At 34.7% G+C, this 21,059-nt stretch overlaps 2 protein-coding genes and 1 pseudogene across 6 annotated transcripts; 1 reads left to right on the top strand and 2 right to left on the bottom strand.

The window, feature by feature from the left end:
* Positions 1-1,455: 1,455 nt before the first annotated feature.
* On the bottom strand, positions 1,456-1,963 carry LOC125217956 (uncharacterized). Its single transcript, XM_048119536.2, is given in 3 exon segments — positions 1,456-1,813; positions 1,815-1,849; positions 1,852-1,963. Coding segments are annotated over 3 exon segments (369 nt in total). The 5' UTR covers positions 1,883-1,963; the 3' UTR covers positions 1,456-1,510.
* Positions 1,964-9,727: 7,764 nt separating this feature from the next.
* Positions 9,728-10,576, bottom strand: LOC125210171 (putative CCR4-associated factor 1 homolog 11 pseudogene; annotated as a pseudogene).
* A 1,631-nt stretch (positions 10,577-12,207) lies between these two features.
* On the top strand, positions 12,208-21,054 carry LOC125213313 (protein RRC1-like). 5 transcript variants are annotated; one of them, XM_089069262.1, is made up of 18 exons: positions 12,208-12,330; positions 12,881-12,947; positions 13,064-13,199; positions 13,350-13,395; positions 15,200-15,260; positions 15,344-15,493; positions 15,803-15,919; positions 16,051-16,216; positions 16,291-16,403; positions 16,516-16,587; positions 16,862-17,083; positions 17,464-17,522; positions 17,659-17,743; positions 17,833-17,970; positions 18,495-18,719; positions 18,803-19,590; positions 20,085-20,251; positions 20,494-21,054. In XM_089069262.1, the coding sequence occupies exons 2-18, from the start codon at positions 12,885-12,887 to the stop codon at positions 20,799-20,801; spliced, it is 2,916 nt and encodes a 971-aa protein (XP_088925388.1). In that variant the 5' UTR covers positions 12,208-12,330; positions 12,881-12,884; the 3' UTR covers positions 20,802-21,054. The 5 variants fall into 5 exon arrangements, with proteins under 5 accessions (XP_088925388.1, XP_088925387.1, XP_047969744.2 ...); XM_089069261.1 differs by having other exon boundaries at positions 15,335-15,493; XM_048113787.2 differs by having other exon boundaries at positions 12,225-12,330; positions 12,852-12,947; positions 15,335-15,493.
* The last annotated feature ends 5 nt before the right edge of the window (positions 21,055-21,059 follow it).

The raw sequence follows: 21,059 nt of genomic DNA, 5'->3' as shown, positions 1-21,059 counted from the left end.
TGCCACGGCACCACTTCTCAATTCATTAGTCTTTTGTTCTAAGACCAAGATAGATAAATAAAATCTTCTCAATTCATTAGTCTTTTGCTCTAAGACCAAGACAAATAAATAAAAATCACTAAATAGAAATAAAATTATTAGCACAATGAAACTTGCAAGTAAACTACTACGGCGGAGTACTACATACTAATTATGATATTCGTAAGTGACCTTGCATGGTGTTTAAAAGATGATGCCTAAAGGTTAATTCTAACTATGGCGTTTCAAATGTCGAGTTTAGAATTTAGCTCTAGTTTTAAAACTTGATGATTGCTCAAAAAAATTTGTAATCTTGCTCAAAATGAAGTTATCATCGATCGAACCTTTTTGATTAATTTGTACTAAAAAGTAAAAATAATTTATAATCACAAGTTACATTGAAATGAATACTATCTTAACATGTGAGTCCTTGAAATGAATACTATCTTAACATGTAAGTCCATATAAGCGAGAGTAGTAAAGTTGTTTTATACTCATTCTTCCTATATTTTACTATTCCCTCCGTTCCATAGTAATAGAGACATTTCATTTTGCGCACTCGTTTTGAAAAAATAATTATAAATAGTTAAAGTGGAGAAAAAGTAAAATAAGAAAAAGAATAATGTAGAGAAAGTTTTATCTATAATATTCTTTCTTTTACTTTACTTTTTCTCTACTTTAACTATTTATAATTATTTTTTCAAAACGAGTGCGCAATATGAAATGCCTCTATTACTATGGAACGGAAGGAGTATTATAGAGTGTTCATGACGTATCAAGATGCATGAAGAAATACATGATGAACAAATGAGACCATGAAAGACTTCATAAACTTGAATCCCAAATATATATGTATAGGAATTCTTCCTATTTTCTACTCTATATGTCTAGATTTTTCTAGACTTATTACTACACATCTATATCTAAAGAATTAGATATAGTTATATATCCAGATAATTTTACTATAAATTTTCTAATATTCTACCACATAAATGTAGAAAATTTAACTATAAACTATCTTCACAAAAGTCAAGTTTATTTTATTATTTAACAAATTTTAAGGAAGAAATTTATAAATATTATAGATATAAACTTTAAATTTATTTTTATTTTCATTATTCAAATTCATATTTATATCTTTTTCATTTTTTCAAAATCTTCAATTCCAATTTAACTTTATTAAAATTAGAGGAAATACTAAAATTAGTCCTGAACATATGATCATTTTATGTTTTTGGTCCTAAATATTATATTTTGAATTTTTGGTCCTGAACATATAGAAATTTGATCATTTTAGTCCTGTAATAACTATTATGTTAAAAACTAACGGTCAACGAGTTTAGTCTCAATTTTGACCAAATTAAACTTTTAATTCTGACTTTTTACTCCTTAATTAATTTCCTAATTATTTTTATAAATATTCTTTTAAAATTAGAATTTAAAAAAAGAAAGAAAAAAAGGTAAACATTTGCACAGAAATCAGCCAACACGCTCAAGTCTGAGAAGCAACGGCCAAACTTTTATCCTTAAATCGATACCTAGGGTTTCTCGGAATAGCCTGGCTCGGCCCGAATCCGAACTACCTGGTGCCGTTCATCAACGGCGGGCCGGCGTCGTAGACGTAGCTGACGAGCTTCCCGCAGCTATTGCACTTGATCTTCACGCGCTTCCTCTGGATCCCCCAGTAATTGACCATCTCGAAAAAGGGGCGGATCTTGTCCTCCTTCTCGAATCGGAATTTGGACAGATCCACGGCGGCGAAGGACATGGTCTTCTTGTTGCCGGCCTCGAACAAAGTAGAAATCCGGCGCGAAGAGATCGGCCGGCTGGCGCCGCACTCTCTGCAGCTGTAGATCGTTGCCATTGAATCGGATTTTTTGCTTTTTGGTAGGTTTTTTGGTTGAATTTGGAGGTTGGGGTTTTTGTATTTGAGGAAGAAAAGAAGATTCAAGAGCGCGTCAGGTTGAAATTATAATTTTAAAAGAATGTTCATAAAAATAATTAAGGAATTAACTAGGGAGTAAAAAATTAGAATTAAAAGTTTAATTTGGTCAAATCAGAATTAAAGTCGTTGACCGTTAATTTTTAACGGAACAGTTAGTCCAGGACCAAAATGATCAAATTTTCATATGTTCAGGACCAAAAAATCCAAAAGATAATGTTTATGACAAAAACGTAAAATGATCATATGCATTCTTTCATTTTTAGTCTGTCCCACAATAATATACACTTTCCAATTTTGAAAACTCTTTCTCTCTCTAATGAGTGAGATTTATTTCCCACTAATAATACTTTAACTTACTTTTTTTCTCTCTACATCTCTCTTACTTTACTAATTTTGCATTAAAACTCGTGCCGAACCCAGAGTGCATATTTTTTGGAGATGGAAGGAGTATATGATTGTGTCACTAACTTTAATTATATTTAGTCAAATTAACCATAAAAATAATGTAAACTGTAAATACATTGTGATTTATAGTAGTAGTAGTAGTTAAAAAGTTAAAATGATTGTACAATAGATTGTTTGTCTTTCTATTCACACATATGGTGACAAGAGACACATTCAAATTTTGTGAAAAAAACATATTAAAATTTTGTGAAAATGAAATCGAAAATATATTTTTTTTAAAATAATCATGTCACTATCAATAGGTCTTTAGAGATGGTCTTTGAAAGGAAATAAAATAACATTTTCATATGATCTTGTTTTACTTAAATAAATGGTTATTTTGGATCAATGATACTATTTTTCGCGTATGTGCGTATTGTTGTTGATTTGCAAGATTAACAAAATTTTTGCAAAACATATGAATATATGAATAATGACAATAAAAGACAAATTTAAGAGCAATTTTATGCTATTTAATTATATTAAAGAGTACATATATTATTAGCAACTAAAGTAACCATATTTTACCAAAATATGATACTACTATTTCGTACGAACTTACAGTTGGTCGCAAAGTCATGAAGTTTGATAAAATTAATACGATTTAAGATTTTTCCGAATTGACGTGACTAAGTTATACTTGCATTACAAATCAATGTACTGTATCAGACTAAGTTTTTTAAAAATTTTAGAAAAAACCACATGCATCACCGCCTTGCCACCACTTCTCAGTTTATCCGTCTTATGCTCTAATACCACGACAAATAAATACTCCAAAATTCACTAATACCACAATGAATTCTTAATCAAAATAATATTATTAGCATAATGAGACTTGCAATTAAACTAGTACTCCATTAATTATGATCTTTCAAATTCTCGATGAAATAATGTTTATAAAGTTAGAAATGATATTCACAAGTGACCTTGGCATGGTTTTTACAAGATGATGCCCACATGTCAATTTTGGCATTTCAAATGTTGTGATTAGAAATTAGCTCTAGTTTTTAAAACTTAAGACAAGATGATAGCTCAAAAATATTATAATCTTGCTCAAAATAAAGATATCATTGATCGAAGAAATTCAAACAAATACTAGCAATTAAATAATCCGTTTTGAATTTATTCATATATAAAAGGGAAGTTTTGGTGATAGACCTGCTTATTCGGCTGGTTCCGATTCTATCCAGTCCGGTTGACAGGGTACATGGTTACAAATTTTCATGAATTCCAAAACCGGAACCGGAACCGAAACCGAAATCAAAACCGTTCGTAAACGGTCGGTTCCGATTTCGAACCGGAACCGGACTTTTGAATAATTCAACATCTAAAAATATAGCAATTAATACCTAAAAATTCAAAAAAAAAAAAATACAAATCAACAAGATAATAATATTCATCATCCAATATTGATAATAAATAACTTACCGTAAAATATTACTAGTATATGATTAATTTTCTTATTTCAGTTTCAATTTCAATTTCGGGGACATGATGCACTACTAACATTAAATCCATTATAATTTATATCCTTCCACAAATTATTGATAACACAACGTATTATGGAGTATCTTCCTCCACAGGAAATGTAAGGCAATAAACTTAGATCACCATCCAACGCGAAATGGTAGTTAACAATCTCTAACAATTAATTCATCATTAACTGGATTTTATAGGCAGACTGCGTTGGAGTGTAAATCGAACTTTATCCCTAAAAAAGTAATTTTGAATACAAAGTTGTACATTTATCTCTAATATTATTAGCATCCTGTAAACTATTTATATCAACAAGAAATTATTTGAATATAAAGTTATGTACTACTAGTATATTTAATGTCTCTTCGATCTGCATGATTGTATCTCGAAATTAAATATGTTTGGTGTTTGAATTATGAGATTGAATCTCACAGCTAAATTATAGATGGATAATCATCAGATAGTTAACCATAGCCAACCCCCTCCCACTAAAATAATCTAACAACTTAATTCTAGATTATATCTTGGAACCAAATACCAACTTAATAAATCGGAATATTAATAGCACTCCTAAATTAGTTAGTATATATACTTATAAGATAATTGGATACTACTTAATAGAGAAGTGATCAATGTATAACTATTTTTAAATTCATAACTAGAGAACAAATCTTACCCACACATTGTAATAATGTAAAGATTAAAATAAAGGTAAAAATATCTTACATATTTAATTAACAAATAAGTGTCAAAGGGCATTTATGGAAAGCAGATTTGTTTCCAAATTCCCGCTCCCCATCTCCACCATCCAGACATTAATCACTTCTGCAATTGAAGACTTGCGAATAAATTTCCCGTCTGTGATTGATACGATCTTCATCTAGAATCGAGCGCATTTTTTATCGAATCAACGAACAATCTTCTCTAGCTCTCTAAAACAGCACCTGCAAGTTGTTAGTTTCACGATCTGGATTAATCTGCTTAAGCTAGTTAGTTTCACGGTCTGGAATTCATCAATAATTTCCATATTCAAGATCGAGAATCTCATCTCTTACAATCTTCATTGTTATTTCTAGATTTCTCACCAGAAGTCGTCAATTAAACATTAGATTTCATATCATCTTACATCGGATTTTACTAGTTTAGATTTCACGCTAGAAATCGAGAATCACTCGTCATCACCCAAACACAAAATCTCAATTTATCGTCTGAAACCGAGATCAGGCCATCTTCATGCAATCTCCACATATTAATCATGGAATATGATATATAGAGTGAAGTAATATGATGTTTGATATTTTAATGAAGTATATTAAGCAAATAGTGAAGTATATTCAGGAAGCTTTAGAGTGTACTGTTTTTTCATTTCAATGAAGTATATTGAGCATATAGTGATGTATATTATACATATAGTGAAGTATATTCTGCATGCCTTGGAGTGTACGGTTTTTTTTAGTGAAGTATATTGGGCTTATAGTTATGTATATTGTACACATAGTGAAGTATGTTCTGCATGCCTTATAGTGTACTGTTTTTCCATTTTAGTGAAGTATATTGAGCATATAGTGATGTATATTGTGCATATAGTGAAGTATATTCTGCATGCCTCTTTTAGTGTACTGTTTTTTTTCAGTGAAGTATATTGATCATATAATGATGTATATTGTGCACAAAGTGAAGTACATTCTGCATGCCTCTTTCAAGATCATATATGATGTTTAGAGTGAAGTAAATGTTGTTTATAGTGAAGTAAATAATAATATGATGTTTGATATTTCAGTGAAGTGTATTAAGCAAATAGTGAAGTATATTCTGGATGCCTTATAGTGTACTGTTTTTTCATTTCAGTGAAGTATATTGAGCATATAGTGATGTATATCTTGCATATAGTTAAGTGTGTTCCGCATGCCTTATATTGTATTGTTTTTCCATTCTAGTGAAGTATATTGAGCATATAGTGAAGTATATTCCGGATGCCTTATACTGTACTGTTTTTTTCCGATTCTCCAACTATTGCTCAAAGAAAAAAAAATCAGAAACTTATAAGAGATTTTAATTTTACAATCTGGATTAGAAGAAAAGGCAATCGCAGCATCGTGAGGCAGTGAAGTTAAATGAATACAAACAACTAAGAAACACGATTGAGAAAATTAGCTAAAGATTAATCAATGAAAATGAGTAAATTTGCAGATAATATTCACTTCAGCGATTGGAGATTGAAGAAACGGTAGCTGGAGGCGGAGGAAACGACGAATGGAGGTGAAGGAAACGAGGTTGGAAACGACAAATGCAGGTGAAGGAAACAACGTTGGGTGAATTTCCAGAGAGTAGAGAAGAATAGAAGAAGGACAGACGAAGTTGAATTTTGAAAATGAATATAATAGAGTAATTGATTTTAACCTTAACTTAATTGTTACACGTCTATTATAGTGAGGTTATGAAATTATTGAATGTAAATGAACCGAATAGGTATTACAGTGAACTGAATCATGTTATGAACTATATCAGTTTCTACAATTGTTTCATTCTCCATACATGCATCAGCTTCCCCTACTCTTTATTTTTCTTTTCGTCTTTCGTCTTTCTTTACGTATATCAGCATTTTTCGAAAGATTCCCTGGTTATCCTATCATATAAAGAAAGTAAAAAATGATTAATAACAATATTCAAACCCAATATACTTGAACATAACAACATTCAAACACAAAAAGATCGCTAATAATATGCATCACAAACACTTCACTCTAACCATGAAATACTTCACTCTAAGCACATTTTACTTCATCGAGATGAAAAACAGATCATTAATAACATGCATCACAAACACTTCACTCTAACCAATGAATACTTCACTCTAAGCACATTTTACTTCACTAAGATGAAAAAACAGTGCACTATAAGCATGGATCACAAACACTACACTGTACCATGAAATACTTTACTTTAAGCACATTTTACTTTAGATGAAAAACAGATCACTAATAACATGCATCACAAACACTTCACTCTTACAATGGAATACTTCACTCTAAACACATTTTACTTCACTAAGATGAAAAAACAGTGCACTATAAGTATGGATCACAAGCACTTCACTCTAACCATGAAATACTTCACTTTAAGCACGTTTTACTTAACTGAGATGAAAAAATAGATCACTAATAACATGGATCACAAACACTTCACTCTGCCCATGGAATACTTCACTCTAAGCACGTTTTTACTTCACTGAGATGAAAACAAATCACTAATAACATACATCACAAACACTTCACTCTAACCATTGAATACTTCACTCTAAACACATTTTACTACACTGAGATGAAAAAACAGTGCACTATAAGCATGGATTACCAACACTTCACTTTAAGCACATTTTATTTCACTGAGTTGAAAAAACAGATCTTTTTTCCACCGAAATATCAAACATAATACAAAAAAATTTACTTCAATGTAGTGCATCACAAACACTTCACTCTAAAACTGGAATACTTCACTCTAACCATGTTTTACTTCACTTAAATGGAAAAACAAAGCACTACAAGAATAGATGACAAACACTTCACTCTAACACTGGAATACTTCACTCTAACCATGTTTTACTTCACTGAAATGGAAAAACAAAGCACTACAAGCATAGATGACAGACACTTCACTCTAACACTGGAATACTTCACTACATGAAAAACAGAGCAGGTAGTTGTTACTCACGATCGAAGTCTACGGTTGTTGTTTTTCTTTTCTGTCGATCAAAACCTACACAAAAAAATAGAAGTAATTAACTGTAGTAATTAACTGTAAGTAGATGTTCTTATGTTCAATTTGGATTCCATAATAAACTATTGCAGATCTCACTTATTAAAAACTGTCGATGTTTGAATTTGCAGAATTCTCAAAACTAACTTTTATTCTAAAACTAAATCTAAATCAGAATGAGAAATCTAAATAAAAAACTAGTAGAACAACTTACATTTTGAAAAATATTTCTGATTTGAATTCATTGTTCGACGATGGATGGAGGCGACGGCGATTGCAGCGACGGGAAGACGACGACGATGGATGGATGGAGGCGACGACAATTGCAGCGACGGGATGACGACGACGAAATTTCGAGAATAGGTGAAGAAGGAGAAGACGGGAAGCGGAGTGATGGCGGTGATAGATTGAATTCCGTAATGAGAAATTATTTCAATTGTTAACCCTAATTTTATTTGTGAAATGTCCATTATACCCCGCCTTGTATAGTGAAGTAAATCTGTGATAGAGTGAACCGATTTCTCCTTCAAATTTGAAAATCACATGTGTTAAAACTAGCCCTTGATTTTCTTGATCTTGTGACTGTAATTTGTTCTCTAGTTATGTACTTAATGGGCACTTGCCCCATATCACTACTCCTAATTAATATCCACATATTCTGTCAAGTTATTCAACTATCTTGAAATTGTATTAAATTATGAGTATTATGTATTTCTGGCGCATATTACTATATTATTATTTTAGTAAAAAGTTTAAATTCTATAAAATCTAAAATTGATATATTACTCTGTTTCTGGTAAGAACCAGTCGGTTCCGGGTAGAATCGAAACCGAAATTTTTGAGAACATTAGAATCGGTATGGGTTCCGGTTCTCTGGCCGGTTCCGGTTCCGGTTCCGATTCTGGGGCCTAGTGATATTTACAAAATTGCTATTTTAAATTAAAAATTACAATGTAAATTAAACTGATTTTTGTTGATTAATTTGTAATACTAGGGAGTACATTTTAACCGGCAATTTCTGTAGACTACTCCGTATTAAATAAAAAGGAATGCGGCCAGTAACAAATCCATCGCCTACACTTCTGAATAATTTTTAATGCGAATTCAAATACATTTATTAGTTAAAACATTTTTTTTATTATAACAACCATTAGGAATAAGAAAGGTCTAAAATTGAAGATCTGAATATAGAAAGGAAATTCATATGAATTGAGAGTCACTAAACAAAATTGAACCTCCAATTCCTACGGCAGCCTTCATGGATTGGTGAGCATGATGTTGTTGTTTATGGAGGTTTTTTGCAAATACAACGCAGGGATTGTCTGATAGATGAGAAGATAGATAAGGAGATGTCGAAGATGTTTGGTTTGATACGAAGGTCGTTGGATATGATTTTAAAACGATTGATGTCAACAATATTTTTAGTATAATAACAAATAAATTATTAGTGATCATGTAAAAATTCAATATGATAACTATATACATTTGTTTAGGAGTGTCTATAATCTATAAAAAAATCTATAACTATTCAAAGACAAAGGTATAAAACATAATCAACGTATGAAATGAAAACAACTAAATATATAATGACGAACATATACGAAGTGGAAACAAAGACAAAAAAAATAGAGTTATGGAACTTATGAATTTAAGATTTATATTTATGCAAACTAGCTTAGGGTGCATTAGATTTACATTTATTTACTTTTATGGCTTAGAACTAACTCAACTGTATTTAGTTTTAGATTTTCTCCATAGGTCACGTCAAGATTTAATCAACTTATCGAATACACAGTTTGATACTGTGAAGTTAGTATGAGAAAAATAAATGAGACCCATATTTCTTAATACTGTTATTTCACTATTGAATTATACGTGTTCTTGATTATACATGTTTGTGTTTGTACGTAGTTTTTGCATTAGATAATAAAAAGATTTTGATCAATATTTAGGCTAAACTTAATAAATGATTTTTTTTTATATTATGACTTTTATGCATAATAATTTGATAAGACAATTTAGAAGGAAATGCAGTTTATAAAGAAAAGGTGATTTATAATCACAAAGTTGTATAGAAATGAATGCTATTTAACAGGTGAGTCCGTACAATAGATAGTTGAATTGGCGAAGCATAGCAGAAGCGGGAGCGTAGTTGGAGTTGAGAACAAGTCGAGCGAAGACTTGCATAGTGAGCAGACTATCGGAGCCGGCATGATGGGTCTTCCCAGCAGCCCGCTGGACACTCAAACTCCGAGACACCGCGTCGAGCCCACCGTGAAGCGCAAAGGAGCGGGTGATGGGCTTCAAATCGTAGACCTGAATCCCCAAATAGCGACGCAGCAGCAGCATGAACTCTGGGAGATGGCCGGGCAGCGGCGCCCTCGTCAGAATCTTGATCAAGAAGCCCAAGTCGTAGAGCCCGTGGAAGGTGACCCAGGCCCGGCCCATTCCAAGGCCCGATCTGAGGAAGTAGGCAGCGAAGAAGCGGGAGTTGATGCCCCTGCGCTTGTGCTCCGCGAAGTTGATGCCCTGTTCGCGGAGGAACGCGATGGACTCCGGATTGTAGCGGTCGTAGTCGCAGTCGAAGTCGCGGAAGTTGAACTCCCACACGTAGAATGTGGCCGGTGTGCCGAGAGTCGGGAGGTTTCCGCGGTCGTCCGAGAGGGTGAGGCCGAGTTGGATGATGTTCAAAGCGTCCACGTTTTTCTTCATCAACGCATAAACATGGGCGGCTGAGAGAGTCGACACGCTCCCCTCCGGCTTGTAGATGGTGCCCGGGAATTCGGTGTCCATCGATGCGAACCGGAATTGCTTCAAACAGCCTGCGATCACACGAAATTCCGCATCCAGATTGCTCTGCCAAACCTTTCTCACCACCACCGCCATGATCGATTCTCTAATAATTTCTCTCTTAATTTTGCTTTCGATAATTCTGATTTCTCTCTTAAAGAGTATGATTTTGCTTTGTGATCGATTAATGGAACTGCACATCTATATATAAGAGATCATATCTAAACCCTTCTCCGCTGTCTAATAATCTGCAAAAACTTACCTTATTCAAACTAATGTATATAAGGAAATTTTAAGATCGTTTCTTTACTTACCTTATTCAAACTAACGGTATTAAATTTTGTGTTAGAAGATTATATCTTTCCTTTTAATCTGCTCCTTAATTTGTAATATAAGCAGTTTTGTTTATTAATTAACTCCTTTACTAACCGAACTGAAGCCTTTGACTTCAAAATATAAAGAAAGACCATTCCTTATTTATAGAGCAAAATTATTTCTGGGTATAATATCCCCAAAAAATGCATTCCGAATTTGAAAATAAATTATTAATTTTATTCATTACTAAACAACGATTTTTACGGATATACTCATATACATGACATTATGGATAACGGTTTATAAAACCACAATTTTTTGGTGAAATTTGATATTTTTATGAACTTAAAACTTGGTTGCTAATATCACAAAGTTATACTCCTACTTTGTAGCAAATTTTCCGTAGCTATGATTATAGTAAATTAAATTTGACATGGCACGTCAGATTATGTAGTTGAATGAAACGGGTCAACATAAGTAAACAACATAATTGGAGGAGTTTTAAAATCTCTCCCAAATTTCACAAAATTACAAATCGTGGGAAATAATTAAGGATTTGAAAAGTATAGAAAATAACAAGAAGTAATTAGCGATTTGTAAAACATTGTGAAAATATGTACTCCTACATCTTTTCAAATTGTGATTAACTAGAGATAATTAGAATTAGTCCTTATTTAATGAATTAACAATGATTTAGTTAAATTACTTGGCTGGGATTTCTGCCATTGATGAAGTGAATCCAAGGAAAAGGCAAAAATGAACGTTGATCTTCACGGATATACAGAGTGGTGGAATGGGAAATCGGAGATGAGCAAGAATACACCTTGCTCGTGTAAATTGGCTGGTCCACTTCAGTAAGAAACTTAATATTTCCCAAAAAGTAAGAATGATACTAATCTGATTACATTTTGTCACTTTCTTTAACAGAATCACACCAATTTACCTTCATGCCCATCATAGACACCAAAGGATGACGTGGAAGCATCCAAATCTGTAAAATTTGATGTTTACTCATTTGCTAATCCAGCTTTATTTCAAATATCATATTATACCATGGTTTATTTTATTAGTTGTGCATTCTACTCAAAGAATTGGATGATTTGGTCGATGAGCACGAAGTCTTCAATATGAAAGCATCCCCCATCTTCGATGAAACGAGAAGTCCAAAGTTGTGGCAATACTAGAAGCTGAAACCAACATGGGCCTATGGCCGAAACTACAACCATTTGCAGATAATGTCACATTGTCAACAATTTGCAAAAAAAGTTATGGTAAGCAATCAATCATGTATAGTTGGGATGAATTTCAATTATGTATTTTCTTGATTTTGCCAATGTAAACAAATAATAATAAAATTATGGTGAAAAGAAAAAGTTGAGCCTATTAAAAAATTAAATACACAATTCTATAAAATAATTGTACTAGATAAACCAAATAAAAAACAGAGAGACTATATAAATTCAGAAAAACCAAAGTGTAGAGGTAAATAGGAAAACAAGAGTGCGTCTCTCCCTTCAACTTCAGCATACTCTTTGAACTTTCTGAATCAGAAATTATTTCTAATCAGACAGATCCATTAACCTCCAGTAAGCTATCTCTCTCTCTCGCTCTATTTTTTTTTTGGATTTTGCAGAAGTTTTGTGTTTACTCTAATGCTAAACGAAAATTCTATGATATGAGGGTTTTTCAATAAGGTGAACCAAGTACCAAGCTTGTAGCTTCTGTGACATGTAAAAATCCCTATTTTTTTAATTCATCGATCGTGTCTGATTGCTGCTGCAATATCACTCTACGCAGCGCCAATATCGAATGGTCACGATAAATTGGCAATTGTGGATATGGCTCAATCACTCCACGCTGTATTTATTTTCTGCGTTTATATGAATTTATTAACGATTATTTGGATCGATGGTTATTATTTGTAAGGGCTTATTGTTGTATGCTTGCTGGAGCCTGTTTGCATTATTGAACTTATGGGACTGTTTAATGTGTTTCTCGACTCTTTATGGCTCAATATGTGTACCTTCCTTCGTGACAGTTTTTATGGTTACTGGATGATTTTGTGGTTCAGTATTTGTTCCTTTTATATTTTTACAACACGTGTAAGGTAATTATACTGCACTACTGCTCATTAAGGATAATGAGTGCTCGGAAGAAGACGCCATTTCAAAAGCACAGAGAAGAGGAAGAGGCGAAGAAAAAGGTATCTTCTTTGCTCACTGACTCCTTTCAATTGAACTGAAGATAAGTAAATTTATTTCTTCTTATCGAGCTTCCGTGAATCTTCTTATATTCTTTCTTGTATGTTGATATTTGCAGAGAGCGGAGGATGAAACTGCACGGTTGTATCAGGAATTTGTAGAATCATTTCAAGCAGATAATACGCCTGGGTCAAAGGCTTTCGTGAGAGGTGGAACTATCAACCCTAACGAGAAGCTGAAGAATGATTCAGTAGGTTAGTTGCAAGTATAGAACATATCTATATTGTCCATACAATGTAAAGTTTAGTTTGTTATTTTGCAATGTGGATAAAAAATGATTTCTTCTTTCTTCCATGGACACATTAATAAAAATATGGACCTTTTCTATCATTCGCGGATGGCAGGTGGAAATTCCAAAGATGAGGGTTCTGGTATAAAGAAAGGGAGTAGGTAAACAAATGCTTTTGATCAACTATGTTGCTGAGTGCTATTACAGTTAGGAACTTGAGTACAACTATTTGTGACATGAAGACTATGATATTTTCGTGTTTCCAACTTGTAGAAAACTGACTGACTAACTCTATGCCATTCTCTGAGCTAGTATTTTTGCTCTAAGCTTTGGTTACAATTTTGATTTGTCCAATGCAACTAGAAAAAATCTCAGTATTGTGGAGGATTTCTTGTCCATTTATCATATTAGCAGAAGATGCTTCTCGTGTTCAAACTTCAAAAATGCTGGAAATTTCCAGGGTAGTGGGTACTAATGTATAGACTATATAGTAATTTTAAGTTGGACTTTTATCTCTTTTGAATGCACATTCAGCACATTGATAGTATTTGTTAAATGGTTTGAGAATGTAGAATCCGGTCATTGAAATTCTCAGCTGCATTTATAAAGAGCATGCATTTCAAATCTTACCTATGCTGAATTGCATATAAACAAATCACTTAATTGCGTCAGATGCCTCAAATATTTGACAAGTACAAAAAACAGCAAATATAGTCTATGATATGGTATGAAACTGTGAATTATGAAATACTCCCACTACATGTGTGTTCATACTGAGCTGACCTCATATGTCTATAATATCATTATCCTTCAAAATTTTCACCTATTAGGATTGCCAATGGGGGAAGACCGCCTTCAGGTTGTCCGACCTCACTAGCATAGCATATGGTTTGAACTCTTAATTCTTGCTTTATAAAAACATGTGTCCTTGCCTTTAGGGATACCTCTCAAGTCTCACCTGGAGAACTAGTTATTTGGTTTATCTAACACTTAGTTGATTATTTGGCAGCAGATAATGTAGTTTGTGGGTTTTATATGTAAATAATCATATATTCTGGATTCTGAATTCTGGAATAAGTCTAGGACTCAGCATAATTTGTATAATTGAATTTATAATATCAAATTTTTTGTTTTCCTAGCTTCTTGAAAAAATTTACTCTTGGGGTTAGATGTAATAAACTGCAGCTATTGGATGTAATGGTTTCTATCTACAAGATAGAATATCCTAATTCTTACATTCAGCTATCCTTACAGTTGCATCATAAAGATTTTGATTTAAACTGTATGGCTAAAAAGGATAATGTATTGTTAAATTGGAGGAAAATACTCCCTCCATTCCATAGTAATGGAGGCGTTTCTTTTCGGCACGGAGATTAAGAAAAATTGTGTTTGGTGAGTTAAGTAAAGGGAGAATAAAGTGGAAAATGAAAAAGATAGAGAGATGAAGAGAGAAAAAAGTAAGAGAGAGTAAAGTAGGTGTGGAAAAATGTGTTGACTTTTACTAAAAAGGGAAATGACTCTATTACTATGGAACGTACCAAAATGACAAAATGACTCTATTACTATGGAACGGAGGGAGTAGTAAACAATGTGAAAGAAAATATTTTAATGAGGGTATTTGACAATTTACATGGAATGTAATGTTGTCAAAGTACCCACCCAATCTGAGAACAATGTTCACATGATATAGAGTCATCTTTTTGTTCCTTGGATGGGTGTCGATGTTGTATACTATAAAGCTCAGTTTAGTTTGGGATTTATGCGCCATAAGAGCTGAGATCTGTGAAAAACTAAGGGCGGGCCTCTTCTTTCCTGGGGAAAATGGTCCAGAGTTGTTTTTGGTTGCCTTTTTTCTCACTTGTGTTGTGCATGGTTTATTTATACCTGTACTGTTTTTACTTTTTTGTGCCTTCAAGCTGTCTTATCATCGGAGTAGGTATTAGATTATAGTCAAACTTTATGCAGGTATGTTCCATCTTTCATCCCACCACCCATGGCAACAAAGGGTAAAGATTATGAAAAGAAAGTAAGCATCATTTTTCCTTTTTTTCACTCCTTATAATTTCTTGTATTTGAATCATTTTTACTATGCTCTGTTAGAGCATCCAGAAAGAGGACAAGCCAAAGGAGAGAGATAAAGGGAAGTCGAGGAATATTGATCATTTTATGGAGGAACTGAAGCATGAACAGGAATTGAGGGAGAGAAGGAATCAAGATCGTGAATATGGCCGTGATACACGTCTTGGGGACAATTCTGTGGTTAGTCTTATGAATCTCAAATATGTTGGCTAAAGCATGGCAATCTACTGCTAGTCTTGTGCAGCCTTATTTGTTGCTTTCTTGACATTGTTTATTTCTCTTTACGAAAGGTAGTTATATTACCCTGTAAATTAGTAGTCACCAGGTGCAATCTTCCAAGTTGGCTTCCTCTTCTTTATGGTGATAGGGTGTTTTTTGTTTATTAACTCATGTCTTGGGAGTCTTCCACAAATTATCTGAGTTAATATCATCATCTTAGTCTAGGCCAGCTTAAAATACTTCTAAGTTACATGGATTTCTTTGTGCCAGCTATCTAGCAGGTTCGATGAACTGCCAGATGATTTTGATCCAATGGGTAGACCTGGATCATTTGATGATGGAGATCCACAGACTACAAATCTTTATGTGGGAAACTTGTCACCCCAGGTTGATATGTGTTGTTTCCCACACCTATTTTTGAACGTTCACTTTCCTTGTTTCTCTGCACTTCAAGAACTGCCTTCTAAATAGCAACATCTGACCTAATATTTTTTACTGTTTACTTTCTTCCCATTTAGGTTGATGAGAATTTCCTTTTGCGTACTTTTGGAAGATTTGGTCCAATTGCTAGTGTAAAAATCATGTGGCCAAGGACAGAAGAGGAACGGAGACGGCAAAGGAATTGTGGATTTGTGGCTTTCATGAATAGAACTGAGGCGCAAGCTGCGAAGGATGAGATGCAAGGTTTGAACTGAATGCTCTCGGGCTAAATTATGTAATGCATGGAGTACTGATCGTCTCCTTTTCTTTTAATCCAGGGGTGGTGGTATATGAATATGAATTGAAAATTGGGTGGGGTAAATCTGTATCTCTTCCATCACAGGCACTTCCTGCACCACCTCCTGGACATATGGCCATCAGGAGCAAGGAGGTGAGTTTGGAATGACTGCTGTATAGGCTCTTCCGCTCATATGGGAGCTAATGCTACTTTTTTTTAATCTATCTTCTAATCTTATGATAATCCATTATTGTTTTGTTTCCAGGGGGCAACTGTCATTTTGTCTGGTCCTTCAGGTCCTCCAGTAACTGCTGTTCCAAGTCAGAACTCAGAATTGGTAGGTAATTTCATGTTTAAAGTGTGCATTCTGGTTTATATTGCAAACACATGTTGGTGGCAGTTTATAGGGGCCAAAGCCCCCCTCCCAATGGGAATTGCGAAGCAATTGAGTTAGGCTCTTCTATTGAACATAAATGTGAGAGGAGAGGATAGGCATTTCAGCTACGAAAAGCGAGGCTCTCTGCATCTCAAGATGGGAGTTTTGATTTTCTTTATTCACTCTATATCATGTAGGCTAATACTTGAGAACAATTTCTTTCTTGGATGTGTAGGTACTTACACCAAATGTACCTGACATAAATGTTGTTCCTCCTGATGATGATCATCTCCAACATGTTATTGATACAATGGCCCTCTATGTTCTGGATGGGGGCTGTGCTTTTGAACAAGCAATAATGGAGCGAGGCCGTGGAAATCCTCTATTCAGTTTTTTGTTTGAGCTTGGTTCAAAGGAACATACTTACTATGTGTGGAGGCTCTATTCATTTGCTCAGGTGAGCTTTCTATTAATGTGAAGTTGATGCATTATCATATAGCACCTTTTATCTGGACATAAGAGGCTGCTTAGGGCCTGCCTAACTATGGAAAAGTTCAATATTTTGTCAGTTAGCATGTGTGGGAGTCATATGGTTACCTAAGTAACCCATTCATATAAATTTGAAGTAATAAAAGAGATGTGGTATAGTTTCTATTTTCTTTGTCCTGCAATTTAAATATTTATGAAGAACAGTTATTCCCATATCCCTTCTGTGGTATAGTTTCTATTTTCTTTGTTCTGCAATTTAAATATTTATGAAGAACAGTTATTCCCATATCCCTTCATATCAAGAAAGGAATGTCAGCATTGATATCAAATTGCATCTGTTTAATGCAGGGTGATACACTTCAGCGATGGCGAACGGAACCTTTTATCATGATAACTGGTAGTGGAAGGTAAATAGAAATTCTTTATTGCTTTCATGCATGAAAAGTGGTTGGTGACTGAAATTTTGTATAATGCCCTTTTTTGTTGAACTTTTGAGTTTAGACAATGTAATTTTCTTCACAACCCTGCTATTTTCATGTAAAGATGGATACCGCCTTCATTACCAACAGCAAAAGGCCTGGAGCATGAAAAGGAAGCTGGGAGCACTTATGCTGCTGGGAAAAGCAAAGTACTTACTACCCCAGTCTTTCATGCTGTTTTCTGATGGTCATATTTATATTGAATTATGTATATGGTCCATATTGTGATTTTGTACAGCGTGTGGAGATGGAACGGACACTGACAGATACCCAAAGAGATGAATTTGAGGACATGCTACGTGCATTGACATTGGAGAGAAGCCAGATAAAAGAAGCCATGGGATTTTCTCTAGATAATGCTGATGCTGCAGGAGAGGTGATTGTTGAAGCTTATGTTGATAGAATAAGTTTACTTGGCTTGAAAAATTGTCACATTAGGAAGTGGAACTCATGCATGCCATGATCACAGTACAAAGATAGGTTGCCTAGTGTATTAAATTGTGATAAAATAGTTTCTGCATGAGTTTTTTTAGTTAAAGATGATCAATAATGGTTCCCCATTTGCCCCCATTACCTATTGGATGGAGGGGAAGCGTCTTACCAACTAAGCCGCACTTCATTGTCTAGTTTATGCCTGAGTTGACTGTCACAGTTATTACCTTTCCGCTACATTTTAAATCTATTATATTTGAGAAAGCAACCAGTATCAACTTTGGTCTATTGTCATGATCCATTGGAGCAATATATCTGAAGTGAAGCAGTATAATTGAACTTCAGCTATACGGTTCTACTTTTGTCAGCTGGGTTCAGTTTGATGTGTATGTGGGGGTGGGAGTGTTGGACTCTCCCTGCCAACTTGACTAATGTCTTTATATAAATATGTGCATTATTGCTTTTCAGGTGGTTGAAGTATTAACTGAGTCTTTGACTCTCAAAGAAACTCCAATTCCCACAAAAGTTGCTAGACTCATGCTAGTCTCAGACATCCTGCACAATAGCAGCGCTCCCATGAAAAATGCATCTGCTTATCGCACCAAATTTGAAGGAACTCTACCAGACATTGTGGAAAGCTTTAATGACTTGTATCGTAGTGTAACTGGACGAATTACAGCTGAAGCCCTTAAGGTAATGCTTAACTTGTTCAATATCTTAAAATTTTGTGTGATTTACCTTGTCAGAAATTGATGTTTCTCTTCTGACATTTTCAGGAGCGTGTCATGAAAGTTCTTCAAGTATGGGCTGATTGGTTTCTGTTCTCGGATGCATATGTCAATGGATTGCGAGCTACCTTTCTTCGATCTAGTAACTCAGGTGTAATCCCTTTCCATTCTATATGTGGTGATGCCCCTGAGCTAGAGAGGAAGGCTGGTTCTGCAGAAGCAGGTGATGGGGAAAAGTTCAACCAAGATGCTGCTTTAGCAATTGGTAAAGGAGCTGCCATGAGAGAGTTGTTGAGTTTGCCCCTTACCGAATTGGAAAGACGTTGCAGACACAATGGGTTATCTCTGGTTGGTGGAAGAGAAATGATAGTTGCTCGACTGCTTTATCTGGAAGAGGCGGAAAAGCAAAGGGGCTATGAATTAGATGATGAGTTAAAGTCTGCTCATAGCCAGTCAAGCTCTGGAAGATACCCAAGCGGACAGAAGGAACTAAACTCGGAAATGGATCTGGGGAAATTATCAGGAAGGGGTGGTAAAATGGATGATAATATGCAGCCAATGGGGAGAGGACAAATTCTTTCCTCCCCAAATTCACAACCTGACATTAACAATAGTGAAGGAAAAAATGAATCAATTCTCCCATCCTCTAAGTGGGCTAGAGAGGACGAGGAAAGTGATGAGGAGCGTGATAGAAGCACTAGAGACCTGGGGTTGACTTATTCATCTTCTGGTAGTGAGAATACTGGTGATGCTGTCTACAAAACAGAGGAGCCTGAGCTTATTACTGATGCCACTAATTCAACACAACTAGATAGTGGGATGAATGAAGGGCAGAGGTACCATGCACTTCTCTCTGTAATTAACTTTACAAAATATGTAACTCCTTTTGGTTTGTGCTGAATTAGTTATGCATTCAATCAATTTTTTTTTTCTGAAGTTAGCACGATGTCTTAATCTCTTAAATTGTCATTAGAGAAATGGAGTTCAGGGGTCTTTAGTCTTCCCATTTCCCCCAATTTCTGTGATCTATCCTCACCAATATTTGCCCTTTGCTAGAGTGATTTTTATTTTAATTTGGAATGTGCTTTTGGGTTGACATGATGATGCTTGTACTTGAAGAATACTAAAATGTAGATGATAGGTGTGAGTTATGATTCAAGTTCAACTCATGTTCGATTGTTTCAAACTAATAAATTATAGTAGGGAGTAGTAGTTTTATTTTTTGGAACATCATGTGTTCTGTGTAGAAGTTCAGATTTACTTGATTTGATTTTGTTCAATTTCTGAGTCTAATGTGAATAATGTTTTATGATACATGATTCTGTTGCAGACAAAAAATGAGGCGTCTTGAGGTTGCTTTGATGGAATACCGTGAATCCCTTGAAGAGCAGGGGATAAAGAATCCTGAGGAAATCGAGAGAAAAGTTGCTGTGCACAGGAGTCGGCTGCAGGCTGAATATGGTCTAGTCAACTCAAATGCTCATGCGTCAGGCAAAAGTAAGTACTAATGTTTAGAAGAGATTTTGTAATGCTAAACAATCCAACCTCAAATTTCCTGCCACTATCATTTAATCATGTAAAATGTATTGTGTATGTGATCTAGAGTGAGGAAGCCATTGTCTTGACAGTTCTATAATATTTTGCTTCCTCAAAAGCTTTCAATGTATCTATTGCTGAAATCCCAAACTTCGTAGTAGCATTCATGTGAAATCTGACCACTTAACACTGTCAAACTGCAGAGATATTGTCTGAGAGGAGGGAGCCACGAGATGACTCACGTGAGCCATCAAAAAAGCGTCGCCGTAGCCAAAGCAGAAGCCAAAGCCCTCAATGGAAATCATCCATCCGAGACAGAGATAGGGAGAATGATGTGAACAGAGACCGGGACAGACGGCGTGAACGGGACAGACCACACGAGATGGATAGTGAGAGAGGAAGGGAGCGGGATAGGGACCATGACAAGAGTGGCAGCAAGGAGAGGGATGATCACGATAGAGAAAGGACCCGCGAGAGAGAGAGAGATAGGGAAAGGAGGAGGGTAAAATGAAGTCGCTGACAAATGAGAGATCATGCGAAGATTACTTGGAAGAATACTCGAATACGGTGAAGTTTGAACTAATTTTTAGATTGTCAAATGAAAGTTAAAGGACTTTTGCTTGATCAGCTTTGAAACCTTCCTTGTAAATATGTAGCAAAGTGCTTTTCATTTCAAGCACAACATTTATTGTTTTTATTGATCGCATTACCAGGTTAGTAGTTTTGCTGTTGGATCTACGGATTATTTGAATTTTTTTGGGGCATTTTG

This window comes from Salvia hispanica, chromosome 3 (genome assembly GCF_029641045.1).
Source record: "Salvia hispanica isolate PSC_SH4W2 chromosome 3, Shi_PSC_v1, whole genome shotgun sequence".
Classification (NCBI taxonomy): Eukaryota; Viridiplantae; Streptophyta; class Magnoliopsida; order Lamiales; family Lamiaceae; genus Salvia; species Salvia hispanica.
Note: the sequence above shows the minus strand (reverse complement) of the source record. Positions and strands in the feature narration are given on the sequence as shown.

Coding starts and splice junctions, on each gene's coding strand:
- LOC125213313 (XM_089069261.1), top strand. CDS start 12,885: ATGAGTGCTCGGAAGAAGACGCCATTTCAAAAGCACAGAGAAGAGGAA. Junction 17,084..17,463: donor GGCTCTATTCATTTGCTCAG/GTGAGCTTTCTA, acceptor TGTTTAATGCAG/GGTGATACACTTCAGCGATG. Junction 20,252..20,493: donor TGCTCATGCGTCAGGCAAAA/GTAAGTACTAAT, acceptor GTCAAACTGCAG/AGATATTGTCTGAGAGGAGG.